The sequence below is a fragment of the Epinephelus moara genome, chromosome 23, assembly GCF_006386435.1.
Source record: "Epinephelus moara isolate mb chromosome 23, YSFRI_EMoa_1.0, whole genome shotgun sequence".
NCBI classification, from domain to species: domain Eukaryota; kingdom Metazoa; phylum Chordata; class Actinopteri; order Perciformes; family Serranidae; genus Epinephelus; species Epinephelus moara.
Window position 1 is genome coordinate 28,746,314 of NC_065528.1, and position 20,026 is coordinate 28,766,339.

General features: G+C 39.1%; 2 protein-coding genes across 3 annotated transcripts in view; both read left to right on the forward strand.

Annotated features, from left to right (window-relative positions):
* Positions 1 to 2,469: 2,469 nt before the first annotated feature.
* ssbp1 (single-stranded DNA binding protein 1) lies at positions 2,470 to 11,272 on the forward strand. 2 transcript variants are annotated; one of them, XM_050036379.1, is made up of 7 exons: positions 2,470 to 2,533; positions 3,113 to 3,182; positions 3,394 to 3,451; positions 3,567 to 3,707; positions 8,834 to 8,921; positions 9,683 to 9,771; positions 10,133 to 11,272. In XM_050036379.1, exons 2-7 carry the CDS (start codon positions 3,159 to 3,161, stop codon positions 10,174 to 10,176), a joined length of 444 nt encoding a protein of 147 aa, XP_049892336.1. In that variant the 5' UTR covers positions 2,470 to 2,533; positions 3,113 to 3,158; the 3' UTR covers positions 10,177 to 11,272. The 2 variants fall into 2 exon arrangements, with proteins under 2 accessions (XP_049892336.1, XP_049892337.1); XM_050036380.1 differs by lacking the exon at positions 2,470 to 2,533 and adding an exon at positions 2,677 to 2,814.
* A 2,052-nt stretch (positions 11,273 to 13,324) lies between these two features.
* Positions 13,325 to 20,026, forward strand: part of creb3l2 (cAMP responsive element binding protein 3-like 2) — a 38,797-nt gene continuing 32,095 nt past the window's right edge. The window contains exon 1 of the mRNA XM_050036878.1: positions 13,325 to 13,777. Within this exon, the coding sequence (XP_049892835.1) occupies positions 13,679 to 13,777 (99 nt within the window). The 5' untranslated portion in view covers positions 13,325 to 13,678. The remainder of the gene's footprint in view (positions 13,778 to 20,026) is intronic.

A 20,026-nucleotide genomic window follows, 5' to 3' on the forward strand; every position in this document is an offset into this window, starting at 1 on the left:
TAAAATGCTATATTTGTGGAGGCTTTATTGTCTTCGCAATTTATTGTTTCTTATCTGTGAAATTAAAGTAAATAAAAGCTTTGTTTCCACTGAGGGAAATGGTTTCAGCTTACAGAAACAGACAGGAAGTTTGCGTCGCTGCAACGTGTAGTTACATTTTTGGGAAAGTGCATGTCAGGCCACAGCATAGGGTCTACATTGAACCTTGAATCAGTGTTGTCGTTGACATAAAAATTCCAAAGTAATATAATCTTATTATGACTGATAGGAGCATAAAATCATAAAGCTCATAAAAAGTTCTTACTTTTAGGGAGGTGATAGACAGTCAAGTGAGTACATGGTGTATTTGCTGACCATAACCATAAGTATTCAAGTGTTTAAAAATTGCCAAAAGAATACCGAGTTCTGGTAAGACTGTCAGAGGAAATAACGGAAATTGGGCCTTTGACCAGTTATAAAGTATAAAGTATAGATTTAGACCAGACTCTGTATTACAGCCTCTTAGCCAACTTCAACTCACAAACAAGTTTACCACATCAGAAATTATGAGGTATTTTGGATTATCACAGACTGGTATGTGTCAGACATTAACCAGGATGTCCTCAGGTCAGAACACAAAAACAGTCCCAGTTTGTGTGTATGTGTGTGTGTGTGTGTGTGTGTGAGTGTTATAACCAGACCAACCTGCAAGTGTGTTATTTGTCTTGGCAGCACATCCCCTCTTACTCAGACAAATTTGTAGCTGCTCCTGGTCAGTCAACCCTAAACTGTGTTGAGCAGTGTTCTAGTGGGATAATATGGCACTATGAGCTCTCTAAGATATGATGGAGCTTGACCATTTAGAGCTTTATAAGTTAACAGTAGGATTTTAAATTCAGTTCTGGATTTTACAGGGAGCCAGTGCAGAGAAGCTAAAACAGGAGAAATATGATCTCGTTTCTTAGTTCCTGTTAGTACACGTGCTGCTGCATTCTGAATTAGCTGGAGAGTTTTTAAGGACTTACTAGAGCTACCTGATAATAGAGAGTTACAGTAATCCAGCCTAGAGGTAACAAAAGCGTGGACCAATTTTTCTGCATCTTTTCGGGTCAGGATAGGCCTAATTTTCGCAATATTACGCAGATGAAAAAATGCAGTCCGTGAGGTTTGTTTTAAATGAGAATTAAAAGACAAATCTTTATCAAATGTTACTCCGAGGTTTCTTACGGTAGTGCTAGAGGCCAGAGCAATGCCATCTAGAGAAACTATGTCATCAGATAAAGAGTCTCTGAGTTGTTTGGGGCCAAGAACAATAACTTCAGTTTTGTCTGAATTTAACATCAGGAAATTGGTGCTCGTCCAGATTTTTATGTCTTTAAGGCAGTTATGGAGTTTAGTTAATTGATTACTTTCTTCTGGCTTCATCGATAAATACAACTGTGTATCATCTGCATGTTACCTAAAGGAAGCATATATAGAGTAAATAGGATTGGTCCGAGCACAGAACCTTGCCTCATTGAGCCCAAAGGCCATGACACGCCAATCTGGTAGTTGGTAATGTAATGTAATGTTAGGTTGTTGCTAAGCATCTGTTGCCCTCGTCTTTGCAGTGAGTCCTGCACCTCTGGCCCTTTATTGATTGTGCAACCTTCTAATTGTGTGTTTTATTTTGCTTTTATGTACCTATTAAGTATGTTATGTTATGTTTTTATTGTGTATGATGCTGTCTGATTTTATTTTCCAGAAGGGTGCCCCCACACTAGGTTCAAAGCAGGAACCCTCTTGCTGTTAGGCGAGAGTGCTAACCACCACCACCTCTTGAGTTTTCCCTGTATTCTGTGTTCCTGCCTTTCTATGGCCTTGTTTTCTCTTTTAAAGTGTCTTCACTGGCGGCCTGCCGTCTTTTACAGAAACTGTGAGAGAGGTGTGATTCATCAATGAAAAATATTTGTAGTCTCGGGGAAGGTCAAAAAATAGAATAAAACTCACACCCCTCCTGGAATAAAAAAGAAAACATTCCCTAATTGAAATAAACATTACAAACATTATTAGGTCTAAGCATACTAGAACTGTTCCTTTGGTCTTCCATCATGGGTGATTTACAATGGAAAAAAGCTTGTTCTATTTAAAACAAAAAATCCATCAAAATTTCAGTGTTCAGATTTCTATTAATAAAAATTAACAACATTTCCTGTAAAAATTACAAATACGATCTTTCATTCACTTTCAGATAAAAAAAAATGTGTAGTTGTGATGAAGAATTTCAATGGACGCAGTCTAAGAGGAGCATTAATAGGAATATTAAGAATTACGCAACACTATAGCCTACCTAAAATTAACACTGATTTTTTAAAATGTTCAAAGCAGATACACCGCGCCTTCTTTTATTTTTTTAAATGAGTCTCCACTTTAAAATGCTACGATAAATACGATATTTTAAAGTGCGAAGCTGCGAAGCGGAACTTTAACTACTTCCTTTTTCGTCGGACCTGTATTGGTGTCGAACCGGAAGCAACGTGAGGTTACCGAAGTCTGCTCTGAAGTGTTGCACCTGGTAAGTTTCTAAACGCGTTTTTGCCCTTCTTTCAACGGATTTTGATGCCGTTTTCTGCCAAAACACCGCCGTTTATCTGCCGTTTAAGACACTTTAACCTGAAAATGTAAAGACGACGAGAAAAACGTTAATTTTAAATATTTATTTCGTGTCCACATCCGGCGGCGGGAGATCCCAGAAGCCTCGTTGCTGCAGTGAAAAGGCGCTGCTGTGACTTTGAGGCCGTGTTCACATGTTTGAATCTGAAGCTTGTCTGTCTGCAGGCTTACAGATAATATCTGGTAATATATATAATATCTGTTAATGTTTCTGTTTGTCTGTCGGTAACACAGCTCAGTTTACTGTGATCATGACGTAACATCAAATTACTCACTTGACAGAGCGTGGACATCTCTGTATGATAATAGTATTCACATGGGGCTCAGTAAAATAAAGTTACCTTAATGTTACATCATTTTTTCCTCTGAATATTTTTGAGTACTTGGTGTTAATGTCGGTGTTGTGCAGCTGCTGCTTGTGTGCTCTTCTCTTGCCTTATAGACATTTGTACATGTAATTTTCTGCCTTTTTGTTGCTCAGATCGGTCTGTTAAAGTCATCAGAGCTGTCTGTGCAGCACAGACAAGATGTTGAGAAGCGCCTCAGCACAGGTGAGCAAGACATGATTATTAATAGACCACATTCATCCTACTGTTTATAATGTGTTTCCTGAGCGCTTTTAGCTTATTAGTGAGACTTATTATTTATTGTATGTTTAAAGCAAAGCATCTCAGTTGATGAGACAGAAGTGATAAGAACACTTGAGTGCATGCAGGAAGATGCTCACTGGCTTTACAAATATGTTCTCTCTTCCGTCAACAGTTATTCAGACAGGTGGTGAGATACAGGAGCACAGACGCCACCCTCGTCCTGGAGAGATGTGAGTAAACTTTGTGTTTCCTGGAAGACAAGGATGTGTTCATCAGTATCTATCCACTGTTTACTCGTTAGACTCTAATGTCAGATAATGGGGGTCTTCTGTGTCTTAATTCCAGCGATAAACCGTGTGCAGCTGTTGGGCCGAGTGGGTCAGGACCCGGTGATGAGACAAGTGGAGGGTCGTAACCCCGTTACCATCTTCTCGCTAGCGACCAATGAAATGTGGCGGTCTGGAGACGGGGAGACAAACTCACCAGGTACAGAAAAAGTACTGCGAGTTCTGTACAGTGAGGGAAAAAAACAACAAATACACAAGTGTCCGTTTCTTTTCATTCATTTTGATCAACATAAGTACAAGTGGTAAAGACAGACAGAATCATTTTGGCTGAGGACAGAGGAAACTTTTGTAAACTATCTTCATGATTAAAATTAAGAACATTTCGCTTTCCAAACAGTTTCCCAAAGGCGACAGGTCACAACAGGTTATAAAACTAAAAAGCATTTCTTATGATAATGAATGGGAAAATAAATGATGAAAAACAAATTGAATAATGATAAATAAAGTTGAAAGTGAGTTTACTACGTCCTTTGTCCCGATGGCGTTCCAGTAGATATCTGAAACACGTTTTCTATTGTCCCTTGGACGCCAGTATGTGACACAACAGACAAACATCAGCCACTGCCATCGGTGAATGTCTTACTTACCGATAGGCCAGTGGAGTCAACAAGGTGAATATCGGCCGATACCGACATGCGGCCAGTGAATCGGTGCTTCCCATTTGCAGCTGCAGTTGGACTGGGATAAAATGCGCACGGCAGCACCAGGAGATGAAATACAAAGTGTACATACCATACTTTTCCCACTCCACATTTGTTGTCTGGAGTCACTGAATCTGTTTGTCTGAGCGCTCTGACCTTCGTCATTTGACGCTGTGTTTCCCTCGTGAGACACTTGTCATATTATGTGCTGACTGGCGGCCAAGAGCTGAACAAAACAGTCTGTTTGTTCTTCAGGGTTGGGCTTAAATGTCCTCTGACATTTCAGTGTTTTTCCTGGAGGAACTTTTTAACGTTTCACACATTGGATGAATAAATGTTCTTATTATTATCTGAGAAAAGCATCGTCACAGAGCTGGAAACAGGGCTGACTTTCTGAGCTGAAAAGTGAATTTTTAGGTTTGTTTTCACAGCACAGTGATGATCCTTCCTGTAGAACATTAAAGCCTAAATAAACCAGTTATAACCATTAATTTTTAAATGAGTTTGCTTCAAGGATAACGTTTTATTATAGTGGTAAACTCGAAGGGAACTTATTGTCATCTTTTACACTGACATGAAATAATTAAAGACAGCTGATGGACTGAAATATTACTAAATAAGAATAGCAGATGTTTAGATAATGTGAGAAATAATTACTGTGACATTAGCTGTAACATGTAGTCTGGTATCTGCCCTACAGGTGTTGTATTCTGCCACTAGAGGTCAGCGTTACTATTTAATTCAGCCTCAGTGAGAGTGAACACATGATGGATTGTTGTTGATGGATTTCAAGGTTTTAAACGACTCTACGCCGAGCATGACGTGACTCAAACCAGCAAAAAAGACATGCACATTAATACAGTCTGTCCCTGAAGTACTCATCTCCAACCCTAATGCCTCGTTCATCATCCTCATTTAAAATTATAAATAAAAATACATGCTTTTAAGTCATCACAGACGGCCTTCAAAATGTTTCTGTTAGCATTAATTGAAAGTTTATAGTTCCTGTGTACAGATACTGATGGTGATTCTTTATTGGGAACAACCGATTTAGATCACTGTCAACAACTGTCAAAAACCGGAACATTTAATAAAAAACAAGTTAACAAGATAATCAAACATTCTGTTTATACTATTATAATATGTTTATTTCTATAAATATATAACTTTAATTTAACAAGGAAGTCACATTGAGATAAAAAACCCCTTTTATAAGTGAGACGTAACCAAGACAGGGTTATACAGCAGCACAAATACAAACAGGACAACAACAAATCACAACAGGGACCTCAGGTGTGTCAGAATACATCACATAATAGAGCAGTGGTTCCCAACTGGTGGGTCGAGGTCTGAAAGTGGGTTGCACCACATCCATTCTGAATGGACCACAAGTGACTCGCAAACGTGTCAAGTTTGTAAAAAACACACTATATTTTGAGTGCAGCAAATTTCCCGTACATAAACGGATCTCCTGTACCCACTAGCCTCGATCATGGCACAGTTTAAAGACATTGTTCTGAGGATTTAAGCGGTGCAGAGTTGGAGTAGGGGCAGAGAAGTTCAGCATTGTACTGTGGTGCCAGCACATATATGGCTTTAAAAACACATAAAAGAACCTTGAATTCAATCCTGTATTTGATAGGTAGCCTGAGATTGAAACTTTTGGCTTTGTAAAGTTGGAAATTTACCTGAATAGATCTGACAGACTAGAATGCACCAGTGTTGTAACCGAGGCAAAGTGAGGAACGGCCATCCTACCATCCTACCTGTATAAGGTACAATGATGAGTCCTGAAGCAAGATAAAGTGATGTACCTCAGGGCTGAGTGAGACAGGGCATCAAGCTGGACAGACAATAGTATCGCCAAAGTCAGTCTGAGACAGAAACAGGCCGGCAGCTAAAGGCGAGTTCACTTTACACGACTGGCCGACCAGTCTTGAGTCGCGGAGACTAACATAATCTTTTGAGTGTTCATACCTGGCGACGTGTGCTTCTGTCATCGGGAGTCTCGCCAACTGCGTTACGACCTGTGTGTGCACACCACAAGATTTCTCCACCGAGCCCTCGCCAACAGAGCCCCAGATAACGCGGTGACGTCACCAAACTACATGTGAACAAAACAGGATATTATGAAGTTCCCCGGCGCTAAACTTTACTTGTCAACATGGCCTGGGTCCAAACACAATGCGCACCCCGTGATCCTGTGACCCCGCCATTGTTGTTGCTTGCCAGCTTGTCCTCACATTTCTTCCGTCCTCATTGGCTGATGATCTTTGTCAGTCGTGTCACACTTCTCCAGTTTTCTAGCATGCCAGATATCCAGTCCCAGTCGCAGACGAGGGGGCGACTTGCTCGTAGGCTTGTTCACACATGAGGACTCGTCGTGGCAGACTAACTGCCGACTCACCTCCGACCCAAGGTGGCTCTCAAGATCCTCCAAAAGAGTCTGGCTGCAGACCTCCAGCGTGAGGCCACTTCCACTGCAGGCTCCTCTCTCAGGCCGCCTCCAGTGTCAGGACGCTCAGGACAGGAAGTGCACGCAAGAAACTTCAAAACAAAATCGCGTAGACACTTTCAGAGGAAGCGGCTTTGTCGCTGAATTATAATCAATTAAACAACGCTGTAATGCGAAACCATTCGTTTCTTAAATGTACATGCATGTGTATGTAATTTCTTAGATATACATGTTGATGTTTTTGTTTGCCTATTCTTTACTACATGGCATTTAACATGGGTGTAAGTCTGCCAGCAACATTATTGCAAAAAGTCAATTGTCAAAATGGGTTATAAACTCCGCCCATATAGCTGCAGCTAAGTTCATAGAAAAACATAACGCTTGTCAACTGGACAGTTAGAGCCTCTCTTCCAGTCAAAAAACAAAAACACCTCTCATATATAATTTACCATTGAATAGTTTAGCGTTAATTTATTGCAAAGATCTGAACTTAATGTGGAAAATATATTCCATGACAAAGGAAGCTCTTGCATCTGCTTACACTGTGAACCTGCAGCTCCTTTGAAGAGAAGTTACATGAAACCTTCAATCGACATAGCAACATAATTAATCTAAGCTTTTCTTCCATAGCCTCAACATCTCATGTATAACATTTATTTAAGTTAAATACATTATTTTGTCTACTATTACATTAAATGATTCCACCATTGGCTTTCATATGATATACTTTACACCTGAAGATCATTAGAAGACATAGACACCAATCAGATTTTCAGCCATGCTTAAATTTAAAGATGTCAGCATGTGTATAGGAGAGGAGTTCAAACAGTGTTCATTTTCTTAAAATGCACTAACTTACCTGTGTTCTTCATGGTATAATGAAAATAAATCATTAGGTGCATGATTTAAGAAAACAAATATGAAAATACAGAAAATTACAAATTTTCGTTCTGTTTATTCTGCCTTTTATTGAACATCATTAGTCCTCAATGTCACATTCGGTGTATGCCAAGTAACATCGTTTGTCAGCAATCTCCTCACAAACGATCCACATGTCTTCCATTTTGTAGAACTTGAATTTAAATGGCTCCAGGATCGCGTCTTTCTCCGTGTCATCAACCATGGAACTTTCATCTTCAACCCTGAGTCTGTCATACTGCTGCACAGCCTCCGCCAGTTCCTCCTCTCCCACTGTGATCACACTGGGCCACTCCACCTTGTCTGAAAACAAGTGCTGGTTTGTTTCAACCCACTCTGCCGCCTTTTTACATTCATAAATTACCCTGGCCCCAACTTTGTCCTATGGAGAAGACAGAGAGAAAAAAGGTAGTCTTCCTATAGCAAAACTGCTCTACAATCAGTGCCATAAACTCTATTATTCACGTAAAAATGACAACACGTAGAAAGTAGCAAAAGGACACTTCAAAAGAAGCTTTTTGTCAGAATAACCTGAGTATAAAACAGGGAAACATGCCGACACTTCGACTGACAAGCTGTGCAGCGTTCCACCTTATGCCCTGCACTTGTTTGAATAATTGAGTGATGCATCTACATAACACAGAAAAAAGTAATGTTAAGTTCATAGTATATATTTCAGTTAGTAAAAGTATAAACCGAGTGAATGATAGCAAAACATTTCATGTTCATTTAGACAACAAATAACCTGAGCATCGTAGTCAACTGCTAGCCACCGTTAGCGTAACATATGTAACATTCGGTAATTTACGTGCGTAGAGCGGCGGGTAAAACGGCAAACATATGCAACCCGTGCATTCGTTTATTGGGATATATAAATTGCCATTGTCACTTACTGTCACGGCGGCAGTCAAAAAAAAAAGTCCTTTACTTGTAAGCAACTGACGAAAATGCCGGAGTCCTTTTGGAGACGCACAAAAAGTTTGTTATTTCCGGGCCTGACGCTGGAGGCGGCCTGAGAGAGGAGCCTGCACCAGAAGCGGCCTCACACTGGAGGTCTGCAGCCAGACCCCTCTCAGATCCTCTGTGACGTCAAAATCACGGTGAAAATCGAACTGAACTAGGCTTAAGGCGACGTTACCTTTCAGTTCGGCCTACAGAAGAATGTCATCCCTGCAGCACTGTGTAACATATATATTAATGTAACATGTCATGTCTGAGGCTGATTTCTCTGCGTCTGTTCTGTGACTCCAGGTGACATCAGTCAGAAGACGACGTGGCATCGTGTGTCTGTGTTCAAACCTGGTCTGAGAGACGTGGCCTACCAGTACGTCAAGAAAGGGTACGACCCACATGTTCCCTGTAGGACTGCACCTTTAACACTTGAGTTTATTTATGTTTTCGTAACTGTGTTGACAGTATACAGTAGAGAGACAGAGGGATGACATGCACCACATGGTCGCGGGGGTGTTTGGTTTTGTGGTTGTCGTCTTGGACCGCTGCGTTCCTGAAAGTGAAACTCTATACTGAAATTATATTTCCAGCATCTTAAAGGTTTAAAGACTGCCTGTACATGTTTAATTTCCCTTCTTAAAGAACAGCAGCTGTGGAAAAAATGTATTTTAAGTTACAGACGATTCCTGTGGTGACAAGTTTTCATTACAGAAATACAACCATCTATAAAAACTGTCCATCTGTGTGTTTATGCTCTGTATGTTCCCGTCTAATTTAAGATGAACTCAGCTGCTGGTTTCAGTCGGTGAGGAAGCTGCAAGTGTTCTGCACCACATTACAAAACATACAACATGAAAACATTAAATTTGGATTCATAAGAGACAGACACAAAGCACCAGGACGTGTTGGGAAACCAAAAGAATATTTCTTAAGGAAAAGGGACCAACGACATTAACACCTGACAGTGGCGTAACACACATTTACAGCCCAGATTATTATTTTCCTCCTTTTTATCATGTTATGTTTTTTATTATTTATTTAGGATTGTGGTTCTCAGAAATGTTTCAATTGGCCTGAAGTTACAAGAGGTTGAGAACTCCTGGAGTAGAGGATCCTTCATGTCACTGATCACAAGTCTCTGTGTTTCAGGTCGAGGATTCTAGTTGAAGGGAAACTGGATTATGGGGAATATGTGGACAAGAACCAAGTCAGACGTCAAGCCACCACCATCATCGCAGGTCAGACAGCAAACACAAGGAGCTTCTATCAGATATTCACCTCTTTATGTGAATGTGACGGCAGTTGAACACGTCCTGTCTGAATAAGTGTCCGAGTTACTTTTAGATGAACGTCTTAAGTGGGATTTGTACTTGTGCGTCACAAATCAGCTTCACTATAACTCGCAGCATTCTCAGACAAACACTNATGAGCGGTGATTTCCTCTGCTCATATGAAGCCAGGATAAATCACACACAAGACTTAAAATGCTATTTTTAGCACTGTGTTTGAACCTCCGAGCAAGCAACCATAATAGCCTGGTCGTATCACTTGTTGTATAATAATTTATAAAACAAATTTTTTCCTCTCTCCCTCTTCCAGACAACATCGTCTTCCTGAGCGACAACGTCCGAGAGAAGGTCTGAAGCACCCTCCTCTACGTCTCCACCCACCAAGACAACTTTTTGTATTCTCCTGTTTGTACAAAACTAAAACTGAGGACCTGAACGCCACCAAATAGAGGAAGTGACTTTCCCAAAGAAAAGGAGCGGTGACAGAATACGCTGTAACGCTGGTCACGTTTGACTGTGGTGCCTCCTGTAGACCTTGAGGCATCAGGAGAAGCAGAAGGAGCCCATGTGTAGTATAAATACACTCAGTGATTATGATTGTGCTACTTGTACATAAACATTACAAAGACACAGTTTGAGCCCTTTCACGTTTACTCAAGTTTTAAGAAGTGGAAATACAGTGAGAGAGACTTCACAGTTGGAGGAGTCAGTACAAGATGTTGTAGAAGTTGTAACTCTGTTAAGAGCAGCTCTTATTCCTGCCGAGGATCATTAACAAGTTATTGTTTTCTTCTTTGTGTCAGTTGAGACTCTTTACTTTTTCTTCACATACTTTTTTTAAGAAGCATAGAAATACAAAAAAACAGTGGAACAATTGGAAATATGTCACGTAGACTCTAAACTCAGTAAATCACAAGTTGTTTCTTGTGAGAACTTTTCAAAGCCCCCTATTACATGTATGTGTTGGGGACTATTTGCAGCTGCAGATAAATCATGGGATTTGTCGCCAATAATGAACACACAGATCACCAACAGATTTATCCCTCAAACAAATTAAAGTATTTGTTCCTTCTTGTACTCATCTGACTTGTCTCTGTGTTAATTTTCAACTCTGTCATGCACTTCTCTTTATGCAAATCAATCATGACTGAAGGTTGTTAAACTGCAGAGAAATGTGCAGAACGCAAATTTAGTGGAAGCACCTTCAATTGCATTCACATTTTTTCCTGCTCATATACCTGAGTTGTGTAGTTATACTTTAATATTAATGTATGTATTTGATGTTCCGCTCCTGATTTCTGCTTTGTCACTCTCTTGTCAGTTGTTATCACACGTATCTGTTTGTCATTTCCTTCCTGAGTAGTGACTTGTTGCTTTCAGCTCAGCACTGCAGGTTTATGTCTCTGTATCGTTTGCTATAATATACCTTTTTTTTTTACCCCCCTCACAATATTGTTGCCTCCATGTTTGTGTCCATCTTCAGTCAGAGCATGTATGTTTTAACCTCCCTGTGATGGTAATTTCACTTACAAAAGACTCAATAGAGGAGAACATGGAGAAAAGTTGCCACTAAATTCAAATTTATAAACCTGAAATAATAAATATAATTAGTACAATAAAAACATTTCTATAAAAACTTGTATTAAATGAAAAACATGCGACATTTATTTAAAATTATTTTTATTATTTAATTCTGTCATCCTGTCACTGGTGGACGCTGATTGGCTGTGTCTGTGACATCAGAGGCGGGCCTTAGTCAAAGGTATTCTTGGCCAAAAGTTACAGGTCGCAGAGTTTCTAGAAGTCTTCCCTGATTGGCTGCGCCACCTGTTAATCAAAGGCTCAGGAAGGCGGGGCTGCACCGTCGAACGGGCTTTAAACTGAGGAGTGATCTGATTGGTCGGGCAGCCGTTTGTGGGCGGGGTCTGTGAGTTGTTTGGAAACCTGTGGATTCAGTTTAAAGAAACGGCGTCACTGTAACGGAATGAATCAGGGTGAGACCGGAAACGGGTGAAGCGGATTAAGAAAATAAAAGCTTCGAAATGTTTTTAGTCTCAACATTCGAAGCTAAACGGTTCAAATCAAAGTTTTACTTAAATAAATACAAACAAATTTGTCTCGGAGAGAAAAGAACACAGCTGGCTTTGGAAAATATTTTTATTTTTTCTTTCCTTTTTAAAATAGTGACGGTATTTTTACATACAAACACTATTTAATTATATAAATCTTATTTTAAAAAAGTAGAAAACAATTGTAAAAGGGTTGGTGCAATAAGCTATGGATTTAGCCTACACTTTTTCTATCAGCAAAACCTGCTTTGGTTTGTCACTGCTTCAAAAATTATTGTTGGTTTTTTGTGTGTGTATTTGAGATGTATAAGTAGGAAAACGACCAAAAAAAAAAAAAAAACCTAGCAAAACATAGGCTGTGATAACTGAATAAACTAAAATAACTGTAAATAAATTTGATAATTAATAAAATTATTATCACAATAAATACCAAGAGGAGTAATTAAAATGAAAAAATATACATAGCATTACAACTTAAGGGATATGTTTTCTTGTGTCGACAGAGATGTGGTAATGACTGCACCTATATCGGAAAAATTTAAGGCTTAAATTTCAATTTTATAGTTAAAAAATATCAAAACTGACCAAAAATTTAAAAAGAATTCTTTAAATAAATTGCGGTAGAAGTAAAATGAACATAAATGTTTGGCTTTGTGTCATTTTTGTCACTTTAAAAATGCTAATATTCAACTTTAAATGATTAATTATAAAATAATATAATTTTTATTTTTATTTTATTTTATTTCATATTATTCATTTTTAGTTATTTAACATAAAAAAACTCTTTCCTGACCTCAAAAACAGTTACTGATAAAACAACAGACCCCTCACCACAGGTCTCATTATGTAATTTAGTAGCTGTTCTGGAGCTTTTGATCATATAACATAATCTTCCTCAGCAAATAGAGCAGGAGTTTGCACAAATAGTTACGTCCGTTTGTTTTTGTAAGACACAAGTTTATTTTAGTATTTAAAATTTGCTTATTATTTTTATTTTATTTTACTTTATTCATTTTTATTTATTTAACAAAAAAAGCTCTTTCTTGACCTCAGAAACTGTATTTTTTTTTAGAATACACAAGTTTATTTTAGTTTTTAAAAGTTGATTATTATTTTTATTTTATTTTATTTTATTTGTGTAGAACCCATAGCAATCACCTGAAACGAGTTAAGGCTTTATTTTGAAATTCAGTACCGGAAGCTATAGTTCATTAATGTAGGTATCTTGTTTCTAAAGTCATAAACAGCTGGAACAGATGAATCACTCCACATTTTAAACCCTACATTCAAACTCTAATGTTTTCTTCAGCCTTCATATAAACACATGAACTCTCTTTTTTGTTTATTTCTGTAGTTTCTTGATTTTATTCTGAGTTTAATGTCTGATTTCTGATTTCTGTGTCTCTGTGACTCCGCCCACACATTCCTGTGTGTCTGGGCTGTGAGGAGGAGGAGGAGGAGGAAAGAAAAGGGAAGAGTAGCTGTAGAAAGCTGCCTGTGGACGCTGGACCAGAGAAGAGATGACAAACAACAACAACAACAATATTCACCTTCCATCTGCCTGCTGCAGCTCTCTGACATAGCATACATTAATCCCTCACAGTCTGAACCAACCGGATCTTCCTCTGTTTGTTTCTCTTCTTCTGCAACTTGTTGGGAACTTTTTGTTTTCTTTGCCGCAGTTGGATGTTTGGAGTTTCCAGTCTGACTGCATTACAACTGTCAGCCGCATAAAGAAGAGCAAGAGGAGTGTGTGAAAGAGTGTGTGTGTGTGTGTGGAGGACATCATGGAGATCCTGGACAGTAGTGAACCGTTTCTACACTGGGACCGGAACCTGAGCGAGCTGTCTGAGGCTGGGGAGATCGACTGTGTGCTCTACACCAATGTAAGTCATCGATCAGGGATGGAGGGGAGAGGTGATCGATCAGGGCCTGGTGATTGGGGATTTATCACCTTTATTTCACTTAAAGTAGGAGGAGGGGGAGGGTAGTGTGTCCAGTGTGTGTGGGTGTGTGTGTGTATGTGAGAGAGAGTAAGAGTGTGTGTGCGTGGTACCCGGCTCTCCATTCACAACTTGAGCCTTGAGGTCCAGGATGCAAGTTAGACAGTTTTTCAGCCTCTTTAACCTATTTTGTCTTATTTTAAACACATTTTTGAGCAAAATGGTGACGAAGTATTCAAAATAACAGACACATAAAGTCCTAATGTAAACAATAATGGGCACTGTGAAGGGATATATGAGAGGGGAAACCTGCATGAGCTCAGTTTACTCCAGGACTATAGTCGAGGGCTTGCCTGTTTCCATTTATCTATGATCAATTAAATGTCAAAAAAGCCTGTGAAAGTTCCTAGAGTCCAAGATTATTCCTTCAAATTGTTTATTTTGCTTAACTGCCAAATTGAAAACCCCAAAATGTTAAATGTAAGAGAGAAAAGTAGCACAAATTTACATTTAAAAAGCAGGAAATGGAGGATATTTGGCCTATTTGCGTAACAGTAATTGAAATAAAGATGTGAACAATGGGTATGGATGCATCAGAGTGAAAAACCATCTGAACTGCTGCCACTAACAGTTATTATTCCCACTGTAAATGTCAGTTAAATGTCAAAAATAGTGGAAAATATTTGTTCAGTCTAACCAACTAGTCCCAAATCTCAAAATACTTCACAAATACACTGAGGAAAGTAGCAGATACTCACATGTGATGGGCGGGAAATGGAGATTACTTGGCCTTTTTGCATAATATTAATTGAAATAAAGATGTGAACAATAGGTATGGATACATCAGAGTGAAAACCCAACTGAGCTCACTTATAGGGCTGCCACTAATATTGTTTTTTCCCACTTATCTTAATTTAAATGTCAGTTAAATGTCAAAAATAGTGAAAAATGGCTATTGAAAGCTGCCAGAGTCCAATGTGATGTCTTCAGATGGTTTGTTTTGTTTCCTTGACAAGTCCAAAACCTAAAGATATTCGATTAAGTTAAATTTTTTAAACGTAACACGAAGAAAAGAAGCACAAACTCACATGTGAGATGCTTATAATGGAAAATAATTGTCTTTTTGCATAACTTTAAATCAAATAAAGATGTGGACAGTGGATACATCAGAGTCCAAACCCACCTGAACTGACTCTAGGACTGCAACTAACAGTTATATTTTCCATTAATTGAGTGCCATAAATGTCAATTAAATGCTAAAAGTAGGGAAAATGGCCATTTACGGTTCCCAGGATCCGAGGTCCAAACCCCCAAAATATTCAGTTTCATTTACTTTTTGATCATATAAAATTGAGAGAAGTAGCCGATACTCAAATGTGATGAGCAGGAAATTGAGGACATTTGGCCTTTTTGCACAAATTAATTGACATAATGATGCAAACAATGGTTATGGATACAAACGAGTGAAACTAGCAACTAACTAACTAACTAATTGATTTTAGATGTCAATTAAATGTCAAAAATAATGAAAAATGTTCATTGAAAGTTCCCAGGATCCAAGATGATTTCTTAAAGCTGTTTTGCTGACCCCCCAGATATTTGATTTAATTGACATTTTGATCTTGTAAAATGGTGAAAAGTAGCAGATACTCACATGTAAGAAGCAGGAAATGGGAAATAGTTGGTGTCTATGCAAAAACTAATTGAAATAATCACGTGGACAATGGGTATGAAGACATCAGAGTCAAAACCCACCTGAACTCACTTTCGGACTGCAACTAATCCACTAATCAATTACTTTAAATGTCAGAAATAGTGAAAAATGCCCATTGAAAGCTCTAGGAGTCACAGGTAATGTCATCAAATGGTTCATTTTTCTTCATCTAAGCCTCCAAAACCCAAATAAATTCAGTTTAATGTCGTCATTTTTTTTATTTGAAGCAAAGAAAAGTAGCACTAACTCACATTTAATAAGCTGGAAATGGAGAAAATTTGGCCTTTGTGCTTCTTATATGACGAAAAAAAAATTTATAATTATTTTTCAGTTAATCGACTAATTGTTTCAGCACGAGTTCAGGACAAAAGAAAACAACTTGCTCTTGAGAATGTGGAACTTGGAAATAAGCGTATTAATGAGCATTCATTCATGTTTTTATTGGTGATTGTTGGTGTTTACACATGAGCTTATCACTCTGAAAAATACCTCATTCGACACTTTCTGTCTGGACCTTTTATAGCAAAACAAAAGTCATAGTTGCTCCAAATAGAGAGACATTTTGGGAGCAGTGACTCTTTTTGAAATCACATTTTCCAAGTATACTAATAGCTTTTACACAAAGAGCCGTTCTACATTTTCTGTCAGTAATCACCAGTATTCTGCTAATGAGAGAATTCATCCATCTTCATCGGGCACCCCGACACTGATGGACTCCCCATTCCTGGTGCATATGTGCAATGTTAAAGCATGCATACAGGGAGAGGAGCTGGGTCCTCTACCTCAAGGAGACAGGGTTAAATATTTTGTGTATCGCAGGTTGAATCTAAAAATTAAATGTTTATATGTATATTTGTCCCATTACCAATAACAACACCAGCATCACCACGTTTTCTTAGAAGCACGTTACACAATCAGCATCTCCTCAGTAAAACCGCTTTAAGAGGCCTTTTGCCTGCAGTTATGTAACTTGAAGTGTGTGTTGAAGCCATATGTCTCTCCGTGGGTCGAGAGGAGAGTGTGTGAGGCTGTGTGTGGAGACGACGGGAGGGTGCGTTTGGGTGTACAGGGGAAAAATCCAGCTGGCTCACAGGACGGCAATCAGACACCACAGAGGCCTGTTGGGCCCTGAGACCGAGACCACACACACACACACACACACACACACACACACACACTCTCCTGTAGGAAAACCTGCAGACAGGTAAAGACTTGTATTAAAGTTCAGGCTGTGAATGCAGGTCTTTTAAACAAGTCCTGAGGCTACAATTCCTGTTGAATACCAGCAGTATAAGACCGCTCAGCTGCAGCTGCTGCTCTCGTGTACTGCAGGAAATTTTTGGGATAACGGGGAAAAATGACTGGATGTTTTTGGAGACTGTGTGCTGATCAATACTGTATTAAGTGACAAGAACAAAGAGAGAGAAATGATCCACAGGGAGACAGAAGATGATCAGCTAATGACAAAAAAAGCAAAACATGTTGAAGTTAAAGAGAAGCTGCTGAATCTCTGGTGGAAAGTACATTTACTCGAATACTTAAGTACAGTTTTAACCACTACTTAACATGAGTATACTTCTAGTCCACTGCATTTCAAAGGGAGATATTGTGCGTGGAAACAAAGCTTTTATTATTTTAATTTCACAGATAAGAAACAATAAGTTAGGAAGAAAAAGCCACTACAAAAATAGCACTTTAAGTCTGGCTTCATATGAGCAGAGGAAATCTCTGCTTGTCGCTAGGTTAATTTATACAATGTAAAATGCCATAGGCTTGTGCTAATAATGTAAGCATGTTGTATTTGTTTGAAAACGTGTTTAGTATAAGACAGTTGTTTTGTCAGTGAACCTTGTGAGCTGTAATGGAGNTTGTGTTTGAAACTGTCTCTATTAAGCCATGTTTAATGTGTGTTTAATGTGTGAACAGACACGCCACCGCACAAGTATAAATGCCCACAATGGTGTAGGGTCTGCCGCACAAGTATAAATTCCAATTTAGTCAGACTGAGTCAGAGAAATTCAATATAGGTTGATTTCGGTTGGATTAACACGTGTACGTGTATCTTAAAAGCCCAGTTGTACTCTGACTAACACAATAAATGGATTTCCTCTAATGCCATGCAAACGTACTGAATGATAACATTACTGTTTATTTAAAAGGAGTCTGGTGGGTTTGCTGATAGCGATTTCAGGGCTGTTTCTGGTGAAACAAAAAGGGTCTTACTGTTTAGGAAGAAGGTCTGTCTCTTTGGGGATTCTTTCAATAGGATGTCAGACACTTACAATAACAATCTGAGCCTCGGTGACAAAAACAAACTCTCTTAGTGGACATAAATTTGATGGTGCAAATAACCCTAGAATGGTTACACTGCAGCCTGTTTCGCTGCTGCTCTCTGCAGCACTCACTCAATACTGGACCAGTTTCAGAAACTGTTGTTCCCATTAGTCACTTGGACACAGAAACATGGAAAATAAGAGTCCAGGCTGGAAAATACCAAACTTACACTTTAAAACTGAACCAAAGTTCCTCTCCAGGTTATTAATATAAGCCCTGCACTCCCTCGCATACCTACATCACACAAAGGCCAGGTTGTGTACAGCAGCAGCACTGTGATGCTCTTGTTAGTGAGGTGAATATTCTATATATAGTAAAGCATGAGCAGTATGTGTGTGAGTGTGTGTGAGGGTGCATGAAGACTGCAGTGTTTGAATCTCCAGCAGCTTGGGAAACAGACTGGAGTCTTTGTTGGGTCTCACTCTCACTTTCTCTCTCCGGGGGTTTGTTGACTTGAGATTCCTCACAACAATGTAAACCTTCTCAGTCTGCAGCATCCTGTGAGGGATTCTCAAACCTGCTCTCATTGGGCAGACGTTCCTCCCGTCTCCGTCTCCGTGTCTGCGGCTTATATCATAATCAAGTTGATCAGGTTTTAGAATAATAATATAGTTTCACCGCTAAGGTGGAGTTCCTCTTTTGTCTGCATTTACGTCCAAAACAATCCCTTCTGACGTCGCAGTGAAGTCATAGCAGACGTGTTTTAGTGACGTGACTTTAAAAATATCTTTTTTTTTCTACAGTTTTCCTCAAAAACCAAATCCAAATGCTTCCTGTTTGGCTAAATTAATAATTTACATAACATAATTAATAAATTGCAAATACTAGGAATTCAAATTATGTTGCAACTGACGTCAAACATGGAGATTAGTGTTTCTTTTGAAATTAATCTCCCTCTCATTCAATATTACACTCTGGAGGATCTTGTCAGTCCAGTTTCTGTAGTGACGGTAAAGCATTTGCTTTCTTAAGCCTGATGAATCTCCACACCAATGACTGATGCACAGCTGGGAGATAACTTCTTGTTCTGTATGTCTTGGTTTGACAGATTTGGGAAGCTTGGATTCCCGTTAGACAGTTCAGGAAATAGACAGAGACAGCAACAGCGAGCAAGAGGCTTTAAATCTAAGGGTTATTTCATGCACTTGTGCATACTTGTGTCTTTCAAAAAACGTTTGGCGTGGTGCTGAGCACATGGTGTACTCATAGAGAGGAGAAGGAGAGGACACATGCAGAGGAAAAAGAGCATATTTGCTCTGCACATGCTCCGGGGCCTTCCAGCTATGTGTGTGCTTATGTAACGCACAGCATACCTGCAGATAAAGACTCACCTGTCACTATTAATCCAGCTATAATACAAGACTTTAATTAATATACATGATGATGATGGCTTTGACAGCTCATGTACATTTACTCTGGTATTGTACTTAAGTACTTGAGTATTTCCATTTTATGCATCTTTATTTCTGCTCCATCTCAGTTAATATTGTACTTTTACTGCACTGCATTCGTCCCACAGCTTTAGTTACTTTTCAGATTACAGTTTTCATCCCCTTCCTGTTTGGTGTAAACACGTATCTCCAGAGGTGTTGATGCTGATTTTCTGCGATAAACTGAAAGATGAGTTGTTCCTTTATGTGTTGAGAAAATTCTCCTACTTCTTAATTTAGATAAACGCTACATAAACCCTCTTTTTTCTTTTTGTAACAGCTCAGTGGCCTAGTTGTAGAGTGTCTGCCCTGAGACTGGGAGGTCGTGGGTTCCGGGTCATACCAAAGACTATAAAAATGGGACCCATTGCCTCCCTGCTTAGCACTCAGCATCAGGGGTTGGGATTGGGGGGTTAGATCACCACATGATTCCCAAGCGCGGCACCGCTGCTGCTCACCGCTCCCTCAGGGGATGGGTCAAATGCGGTGAACAAATTTCACACACTCAGCTGTGTGACAATCAGTAGGACTTTAACTTTTTTCTAACACCATACAACAGCTCATATGATATCTAACAAATTGGCGCCCAATGACTGGCAGCACCCTGTTACATTATTATCGTAAAGTTGCATCGTTAATGTTAAGTTACTTAGGTGGGGTTTAGGTAAGTTCCATAGGTTAGGTTTAGGAAAAGAAACATGGTTGGGCGTCATC